The 10,563-nt window shown below is 46.0% G+C and overlaps 1 protein-coding gene across 1 annotated transcript; it reads left to right on the top strand.

Annotated features, from left to right (window-relative positions):
- Positions 1 to 2,354: 2,354 nt before the first annotated feature.
- adra1ab (adrenoceptor alpha 1Ab) lies at positions 2,355 to 10,295 on the top strand (the record flags this gene model as incomplete). Its single annotated transcript, XM_084324890.1, has 2 exons — positions 2,355 to 3,273; positions 9,775 to 10,295. 2 exons carry the CDS (start codon positions 2,355 to 2,357, stop codon positions 10,293 to 10,295), a joined length of 1,440 nt encoding a protein of 479 aa, XP_084181016.1.
- Between the last annotated feature and the right edge of the window lie 268 nt (positions 10,296 to 10,563).

Below are 10,563 nucleotides of genomic sequence, written 5' to 3' on the forward strand. Positions count from 1 at the left end.
CCAATGCTGACAGGAAGTCAAATGTAATCGGCTCTAGAAAGAAACCGCCTATAACAATTATACGATTAAATTCAGGTGATTCGGGAGGGGGGGGGGGGGGGGGATCAGGAACGAATTTCAGTTTAGAAAGAAATCAATTCCGGTTTGAGACTGAATGAATCGTATAATTGAATCGTATAATTCTTATAGGCGGTTTCTTTCTACATTTTTACATTTACCTTTTGTCATTTAGCGGAAGCTTTTATCCAAAGCGACTTACAAGTTGTGTACGACAAGGCAGCAGGAAGGGTACAACAAGGCAGCAGGAAGGGTACAACTCTATCAGCTGAGTAACCATGTTCATCAAAGTGTTCAAACTTGAGTGCTACAATGTCGAGTTGTATGTTAGTATATTATGAAGAGTGTATTAGCAAGAGTAATTATTTTTCATTTCAGATGAAATTGATTGAAGTGTGTCTTTAGTCGACCGCGAAAGATTGGTCGGGTTTGGGCTGTCCTAACTGTGGTGGGAAGTTCGTTCCACCATTGTGGGGTAAGGACCGAGAATAGGCGGCTTTTCTTTGATGACCCTCCCGGATCATCACTATCGGATATCACCATCACTATCCGATTGGAGGATCTCTATCACTTTCTAGACTAGATTACCTTGACTTCCTGTCAGCGATGGATAATAACAAAGCACCGCAAACAGGAAATAAACATGGGTCCAAGTTGCTCCCCAGCGATGCAATATAAAGAATATTGATAATGGGCAGAAGGAAGGGGAAGGGAAGCAACAGATGTGATTGGAGGTTTGAGGAAAAGAGGGCGGGGCTTGAGGTAAATTCAGGGTGCTTTATCCAGGCTAAACATCTCCATTGCAGTATTATGATGAATCATCCCTGTTCCACGAAACAAAGCAGGGCTCGCAACTCACTTTTGATGCTCCAAGGTGTTTTAATTGTGACAAAGAATAGCAGATACAACATTTCGACCCTTCTGGTCTTTTTCAAGTATAACATCATAGCAGTCTGGCACAACATGTAGGTTATAGCCACAGTATTTAGGCAGAACGAAGGGGAAGGGAAGCAACAGTTGTGATTGGAGGATCGAGGAAAAGAGGGCGGGCTTGAGATAGGTAAATTCAGGGTGCTTTATCCAGGCTAAACATCTCCATTGCAGTATTATGATGAATCATCCCGTTCCACAACATCACAGCAGTCTGGCACACCATGTAGGTTATAGCCACAGTCTTTGATCAACAGCATGAGGGTTATAGCTACTGTACAGCGAGTCTTTGATCAGGAGAGGCGCACGTGACTGGCATGACTTTGTCCCGGGGAGAGCTTTATCACTGCGCCTTTTCATTCACCGCCTCACCCCTAACATTTATCTTCCGCGGTGTCATCCCGAATCTCCGACACCTGCTCTGAGAGTGGCACTCACCGGGACTATCAGTGGCCCGCTGCCCTTCACGTCTGTAATACGGCGTCCTCCGCGGGGACCCACAATTCTTCTGGGCCTGTCATCTCACAGCTGAGTTAACGGAGCTATCAGACACACAGCAGAACCCAGCCTAAGGCTCCCGCTAGAGTTATGACCCCACAGTGAGAATTAACTTGTTTTATTTATCTTTTTATTCTCTCTACCTCCACGGTTTGTTGGTTTTCTCATAACCTCCTCACGCCACTGATGGCATTCTTCCCTCGTCACTTCACTTGGTATTTCAAGGGTTGCCGGCTCTTGTTCACACGGGGAGATGGGCCGCTTGTGAATGTTGTTTTGCTGAAAAGGAAATGCGCCATTTTGGATCCACTCAGGCAAATCCTCTGTTTTCTCCGGCTCCGCTGTAATGACCCATAAAGTGAGAGAGACTGTCTCGCCTGTGACTGAAAATAGGCTAATAAACAGTGGACGATGTGTTTACTCTGTAATTACAGTTTGTTACGCTGTCTGTTGCTGCTTTTCTAATTTATATACCAGAGTTGAAATGATCAGCACCACGGAAATTGAATGTGTTTATAATAAACTCTACTTTGTTTTAACAGGTTTCTCCCAGTCGGAGCCTTTCAGCATGGCTAATCACGACGTCCAAAGTAAATGTCACCTGAAATACAGTTTGTAAAATCTGCCTTTGGGATTAACTATGGAAAATCAAGGCAGCGGTTCTGAAGATTTCCTCACCTGTCACTGTTTCAACATCTCTGCCGAGGTCATCATGTGACCTGTGGGACATTGGTGAGAGCGGCTGGCATCAGAGATCTGATTTGAACAATGCCAGTTGATGGAAGAAGAGTTGCTTCAGTGTTTTGAGCTCCAAGAGAAAATTAATACCAAATACATATAATAAATCGATGAGCCTTTAAAAGCTCACGATGATCCTCGCAGGTGAGAACATGAGCACCTCCTCTGTCTCAGAGAGCTGTCCCAATTGCAGTTCATCCAGCTTCCCAGAGGTGGACGTAACCAAGGCAGTGCTTCTGGGTCTGGTGCTGGGGGTGTTTGTCATCTTCGGGGTTCTCGGCAACATCCTGGTCATCCTGTCCGTCGTGTGCCACCGCCACCTGCGCTCAGTGACGCACTACTTCATCGCCAACCTGGCGGCGGCGGATCTGCTCCTCAGCTCTGCCGTGCTGCCCTTCTCCGCCACCTCGGAGGCCCTCGGCAGGTGGGTGTTCGGCCGGACATTCTGCAACGCCTGGGCGGCCCTAGACGTCCTCTGCTGCACCGCCTCCATCCTCACCCTGTGCATAATCTCTGTCGACCGATACCTGGCCGTCAGCTTCCCTCTACGGTACCCCACCCTGGCCACGGAGCGACGCGGCCTGGTGGCGGTGGTGGTCCTCTGGGGCCTCTCCGCGGCCATATCGGTGGGTCCTCTGTTCGGCTGGAAGGAGCCGGACCCGGAGGACGAGACGGTGTGCCGCATCACGGAGGAGCCCGGCTACGCCCTGTTCTCCGCGTTCGGCTCCTTCTACGTGCCGCTGGCCGTCATCCTGGCCATGTACTGCCGCGTGTACGTCGTGGCGAGGCGGGTTACGCGAAGCCAGAGGAAGGCCAGGAAGAGGATGGAGACGGAGGGGGTGATGCTGAGGATACACCGCGGCAGCGCGCCCGTCGCGGAGAGGCGGGAAGTGGACCCCGAGGGGGGGACCGTGAGGCGCAGGTGCACCGTCTTTGCCCTGATGAGAATGCTGAGGTTCTCCAGAGAGAAGAAGGCTGCCAAGACGCTGGGCATCGTGGTGGGCTGCTTTGTTCTCTGCTGGCTCCCTTTCTTCCTGGTTTTACCCATTGGTAGGTATGGCACAGTACCGTGGTTCATGCATAGCAAACGCCTTTTGTCTAACTTTATAACGGATGAGAAAGACCTCACCTTGATCTCTGTAAATGTTCCGTACCGCAGATCTAATCGACCGCCACACCGGATATACATATTATCCTCTGAAAAACGGAATAAATTCAGATAAAAATAGGCTCCCTTCTGATTTGCATGGACCATCTGTCAAAAACTCACAGAGGAATGGCTACAGAATCATTGGCAATGTCGTCTAATGTGCCCTTTACTCCTCATGAAAGCTTCCATTTAAAATGTCTCAGAATATATCCCTCCTCTGAACTGTAGAATGTAAATCCCAACCTCTTTGACAGGCGAAAGTGCTGCAGAAAAATGGAATAGCAATGAATATATTGATGGCGAGATGGAGAGATCATGGGGAACGGCAGATCAGTTCCGTTTTCTGCATAATTGCTTGCTTTTGGTTTTTTCTTTGTCACACTGAGCCACAGTGATATATATAGAAGACTCAGCAGATGGCAAGCCTCTGTTTTTCAGCTGGTCCTGAATGGCCTTTGGTATTAATGACACTTCAGTAGCTTTTATCAAATTCTAAATAGATGTCTCTGATGATATTAAAAGATGAGAAATAACACCAAACATCATCTAAAATAAGGTTTGTCTTATGACATTGTGGAATAATGACACCCCCCCCCTCAAACAATCTCCCAGTCATGTTCCAACCCCCCTCCCATTCTACCTTTTGTCTCTCACCTGATACCACCCCTCCTTTCTAACTCCCCGCTCCCCCCTCCTGGCCCCCCTCCAATCCAATACCTGGGCCATCCTACCCACAATCCCTTTCTCTCCACTATAAAGACCTACGTCTCACTGGATTCTAGGAGCTCTCTGGGGACACATCAGGCCAATGTCTCCATTGAGTCATCCGCCGTGACTCTTGATTTACTTGTACCTGTTTTGGTATAATAAACCTGTGTTTAACCAAGTCTATACCAACCAAGTACATTCATTGATACGGTTATATTCCTCTACAATATATTAAGCATGACAAAACTGAGAGGAGTGATTTTAAATGTCGGCAATATAGTCTCGATGTGATACTGTCAGCAGGTCCCTCATTGGTCTCCGATTATCAATGGTTAAAAAACTAGAGTGTGGTAAATGGTGCATTTATATAGCGCTTTTATCTAAAGCGATTTACAATTTGTTCCTCACATTTTACCCATTTACTCACTACACCGACGGCAGAGTCAGCCATGCAAGGTGCCAGCCTGCTCACCGTGAGCAGTTAGGGGTTAAGTGTCTTGCTCAAGGACACTATGACATGCTGCCCGGGCGGAGCGGGAATCAAACCGGGAACCTCTGGATTAACAGACGACTGCTCTACCTCCCGAGCCACTGTTGCCCCTAGTGTGCTCAGTCAAGCATAAATGTCCGCCACTATGCTATACTCGCTACTGAACGTGTATTTACATAGCAAATATGGTTTGTCAATCATATCAAGTGCTAATGGGCAATAGTGTTATTTGTTCTCAAATATTTCCCCCCCATGAATGAAGACTATGTACAGTAGCATGTACACATAGTGTGTGTTTCATGTCTACCGCTGCTGTGCCTCGAGGATGTGTGTCAGTCACCACTGCTTTGATGCAGTCTCTGGTTTTCATTGAGAGTGATGTTGTTCCTTCACCAGCCACTAGCTGTTTCCATCCTCATTGCTCTGCAAAAACTATTTGACCAAGGCAGGTCAAGTTGTGTCAATATTGGATTACCGCCATTATTATGAGTAGCCTTTATCTACAATGTGGACATAGCAAAATATGAGACTTCAATGCCCCTTCCTGATTCATAATTTCATACATTTGTGTCACATTGTATCCATCCTACACTTATATTTTACTCATAGCTCTTACAAATCATTACGATTCGGCATAATGACATTATCCGCTGTGTAATATATCTAGCTAAGCCTAACAATTCTGCATATGACACATGCTGTGTAGTCTATCAGCAGTGGCCATGTATCCATTTGTACATGTCTGTTTAAAACACTAACTGATAAGCCTCCACGGTTTGTGCAGCCCCATGCATTGTTTCAGCCCCCCCTGTTCTTGGGCCATCGATAATATCCTTCATTAAGGAGGGAACAGATCTGCAGGACAAGATGATGAGGAGATCGGGGTCTAACTCTTAATCTGGAGATTAGCAGTGGATATATAATGGTCTTTCATCTTGCTCCGTGGAGAAGGTGTAAATTCAACGGTAGCGATTAGCATGGATCACAAGGCGGCCTCCTTGTGGTTCCGCATTGTAATACTCACTCTGGGCGTGTGAGCCATTCAGATTCCTGCAGGCTTTACTTAGCGTTGTTTACTGCCCTGTGCTTGTGCTCGGTGGCACGTAAACGCAGCCTCATGTAAAACCGTACTCCTATATCCAACCTCCCCGATAACGCTCTCTCCCATTCCGCTCTGTGTTTCCTATGCGGGGAGCATCAGGAATTCAATTACGAGCAACGGAATAGAGCAAATAAAACACCCTATGGGGGTTTTCAGAATGGGATTCTCCACTCGAGGGATGAAATGGAAGGGAGTGCTGAGTGCCGCTCATTCTTTCCCTATGAAAGTCATTATAGATAACAAACATTAGGTCTGATGGGTCTGTAATGCTAGCTGGCATTCTCCGTTTGCCCTTTACCCCCTCGACCGACCATCAGAGAAAACTCATGCATTTCAATCGAGACATACCCTCTGGTCTGGCGGCGCGATGCTCACTCAGGCGTTTGAAGTGATGATGATGCAGAGATTGAGTCAGACCGGTGGTTTGAGTTTGAAGGAACAATACTCTGGAAACCTTTTTATGTTCAGGCAAAACAAGTTTCCCCAAGATGGGAGTTCTTTTGTGAATTGTGGTGAGGGATTTTTTTCTTTTTTGTGGTTTGGACATTTACCGGGGCCAGTTTCTAATTGAAGCCACCCGTAGGTGCTCTTTGAGAGCAGTTTTGAAGGAGGGTAGGGATTCACATTATTTTACGGCTGTGGGTAGGGCATTCCACGTTATTGTGGCATAATTGCGAAACGTGTTTAGTCCCTTGTTTGAGCCGAATCTGTGTTGAACATGATTTGTGGAACTCCCTCTGGTGTTGTGGTCATGGAATTCACTGACCTTTGGGAAGTATTTCGACATGTACATGGGTATCTTAGTGGTGTAGTGTATCTTGTAGACCAGGCCCATTGCAAGTTGCTGTACTCTGTTGTCTACTCTAAGCCAATTGATAAGATAAGATAACTCCTTTATTGATAGGAACAGGGGGTACACCAATACCATGTATATGTGTGCATACTTAGTTTTGAGTACTTTATTGTACTTTGACAGAAACTTTACCCTGTAGTGTAGAATGTAGAATATTTTGGGGGGGACATTTTCTTTTATTATTCATCCATTCATTTCATTTTCCAGTAGATCAATCATCATCAAATATTTCTTTGAAAACTCGAAGACCATTGAAGTTGCCATCATTTACAATGATGTCAATCTGAAGTAGTAACACAGCAAGATAAAAACTAAACTAAAAAAAACAGAATCACCTAAAACACAAGATAAAAATAACAAAAGCAGCTAAAACAGTTACAGATTTATATTGATAATTGGTAGTGATAATGGTTTTGAACTGTGGTTGGAAAAGTATTGGTCATTCAAGTGTGTTGAAGGATGTTCCATGAGTCAGGAGCATCAACAGAATAGGCAGACTTCCCAAGCTCAGAACACACTGCAGACTTCCCAAGCTCAGAACACACTGGAGAGACCTTGAGCATAAACCAGTCATTTGAGCGAGTTAGATGGGCAGCACGACCCAGCACAATAAGCAAATACCAATGTTTATTGCGCCTTTCTGCAAGAGAAGGCCAACGACCTTATTATACAAGAGACAATGGTGAGTGTCTTGGCTATCCTCAGTAATGAATGTGAGGGCAGAGTGATAAACCGATCTTCAAGTGGTATGAGTCATCTATGTATAAATGGAGGATTCTCCATCTGCGTGTGTACATGTCTGTCCTTCTCATATCTCGAGAACTGTTTATCTGATCGGCTTCGTGCTAGCCAGGTGTATTGCTGGGCTCAGGGGAGTGCGGCGTGGAATCTAATTGTGCCACTTGGCCAGATGGTAGAGCTATTAGTGTGTCTGTCCTTCGCAGATCTCGAGAACCATTCGTTTGAGCGACGTCACGCTCGGAGGGTGTCAAGTCAAGTCAGTTTTATTTGTATAGCACATTTCCAGGCAGCGGCAGCTGACACCAAAGTGCTTCACAAGCAAGTTGATAAAAACAAAATAGTGTGAGGCAAGGTATAAGATTAAAAGAAAGAAAAAAAAAAAAAAAAAAAACATAGCAAAGCAATGAAAGCAACAAAAACAAAACAATATGGTGCAAGATATAGGATTAAAAACATAATAAAGCAATGAAAGTAATAAAAACTGGTAGGACACAGTAAAACAAAGAGGATAGAAGGGCCAGGGGTCTAGTGGTGGTTAAGTAGGGGGTAAGGCCAAGGAGAACAGGTAGGTTTTCAAGAGTTATTTAAAAGCCTGCACGGTCTGGGCAGTCCGTACGCTGAGGGGGAGGCTGTTCCACAATCTAGGCGCTGCGGTGGAGAAAGCTCTGTCTCCCCTAGTCTTGAGCCTGGTTCTGGGTACCACCAATAGCATCTGGTCAGCTGATCGGAGGGTGTATTGCTGAGGACCCAGGGGAGTGTGTTATTAACACATTGGGTGCTAACGATGAATGACAAATTATCGCTTGGTTGCCACCACTCTAATCAATGAGAGGACGAGCACATTTGCGAACGCTTAAACTATATCTTAAATTATGGGTCTAATACACCTGTCGCTTATCAATGACTTGCTTGCAGTCAACATGTACGAAACGGATTTTGTTTTTTCATCAGTACATTTCCGTTTTATACCGTTTTGAATACGAGTATAGTTTTGGACATTTCTAGAAAGAAAAAAAGATTCTGCAGTAATAGCCATTTACTGGAATACACACAACACTGTCATTTTCCGGCTGATTTATGAATCGTTTTCAAATAAACGCTAGATTATCGATAGTATATGTGTACTTATGCACGCTAAAGAAGCGGGCTGAAAAATCGGTTATCTATGCCGTGCCTGGCGCTAACGTTACGCACACACTGTACACACACAGGAGACACGTTGTGATCGCTGTGAAAAAAACATCTGATTACCCCAATACTGGTCAAATAAAGTCCTTACCTCAGATCAGATGTTCTGCAAAAAGATTAATCCAATTCCTGATCGCCATTCCAAATATCGATCGCGTTTATTGATCCAACGCTATACTCCGAAACACATAATCGACGCTTCTTCCAGTGCCCTCAGTGGATGCAATAGTCTCAGGTTGCATGCCTCAGAAGTCAAATGTGGAGCCCGGAGTTTTTTTTTCTGATGCATTCCCATCGACTCCATTCCAATGGGTGCAATACCATCCGGGAGACGATAGGGGGCGGTATTTGCCCTTTTCGAGCTCAGAGCCATTCCCAATGATAACGTGAGGCTGGATGGATGAAAAATGAATGGATATCGCTAATAAAAGAAATAACGATTAAATAACGAGATTTCTCGTTATTGGCACACAACACATGGCGGCCAACAACGAGATTTCTCGTCATTGGCACCCAATGTGTTAATTGTGGTGCCAGTTGGCCAGATGGCGGCGCTATAACAATGCACTTAATATTTGGCGGGTGTATTGCTGAGGACCGAACGGGCACGTCCCCCGCCCCCTCGACGACACTGCAAGCGGCAATACGGGAAGCGATTGGTCCATTCCAAACAGGCACACGCTCCGAACGGGCACTGCACTAGTGTCTATAAATGACATCACCATAGTTCAAAACTGCTTCAACTATCCTTTTCCGTTGAGTCGTTGAAGAATGCTTCAACGATCCTTTTCCGTTGGGAATTTCCTGACTTCGCACACCGTCGCCTATCAGACAAATAATTTTGAAACCAGTCACAAGCCTTTCTCTCCAAACAAATACCAGATTATCTTTGTAAGAGCAGGGGATCATCAACTGTATCAAATGCTTTAGATAGATCCACAAAAAAGGGCAGCACAGTGTTTCTTCCTGATGCAAATATTATATTAATTGTATCTGAAATGGTGCTGGGATTAGCTCTAAATCCGGATTGGTGTTGAGTGACTTGAAAACAAATTCCGGCTTTTGCAGGGTGGATAATTGGGCTGTAATGATTCAAATCATCTCTATCACCTCCTTTATGTAAAGGAATCACATGCCGATTTCCAAACATTAGATATACAGTAGAATATGATATAATAGAAATAATAATACCAATATGAATGACAGGTAATTATCATTAAATAGCATTGTGCTAATACTCACTTCTTGAATATACTGTCTCTCTGTCTATGTCTCTTCATCTATGTCTCTCCATCTGTCTGTCTTTCCGTCCCCTCCAGGGTCCATCTTCCCATCCTACAGACCGTCGGAAACCATCTTCAAGATAACCTTCTGGCTGGGCTATCTCAACAGCTGCATCAACCCCATCATCTACCCCTGCTTCAGCCAGGAGTTCAAGAAGGCCTTCCAGGACGTCCTGCGCTGTCGCTGCCTGAGACGCGGGCCGGCCTCCAAACCGCAGGCGACGGCAAGCTCGTTCCAGAGTCCAGGACACGTTTCTCTGTTGAGATCCCGACCGCTGACCTCTCCAAACCTTTCCGTCGTCTCCGCCCAGCCGCAGGACGGCGCACCCTACACCTCGTGTCCGTGGGGCTGCTGCTGCTGCTGCAGGACCCTGTCCGTCTCTTCGTCCTCCGCTGGGGTCCCGGACCACGGCCACACCGCCCGGGTCCAGAGTAAACACCTGCTGAAGGCTTGGTGCTTCGCGACGAGGGAGAGGGCGCCGCCACGAGGCCACTCCTCTCCTGGGTCCAGCAAGGTCCTCCGTCTCTCTCTGGGAGTTCCGGGAGAGGCTGTGTGATGGTTCTCTTAGGGGTCTTTTAGGAGCACTCGGTTGCCGTGTTTCGCACCATGTCATTTAGGACATTGTTGATTTAACTAAGTTAATTCATTCATTTGAATTTAACTTTCACAAGCATGACTCCCCCCCCCCCCCCCCCCCCCCCCCCCCCCAGAGAGGGGTTCTGTCTGTTGCCCAGGGACACTTTGTATGGACACTGGGATATCTACCGAAGTGCAACAGTGAAAAAGAAATACTTCAAGACAGTGGACAATAACCTTCGCAAAAA

Source organism: Notolepis coatsorum, assembly GCF_963971535.1.
Source record: "Notolepis coatsorum genome assembly, chromosome: 11".
Classification (NCBI taxonomy): domain Eukaryota; kingdom Metazoa; phylum Chordata; class Actinopteri; order Aulopiformes; family Paralepididae; genus Notolepis; species Notolepis coatsorum.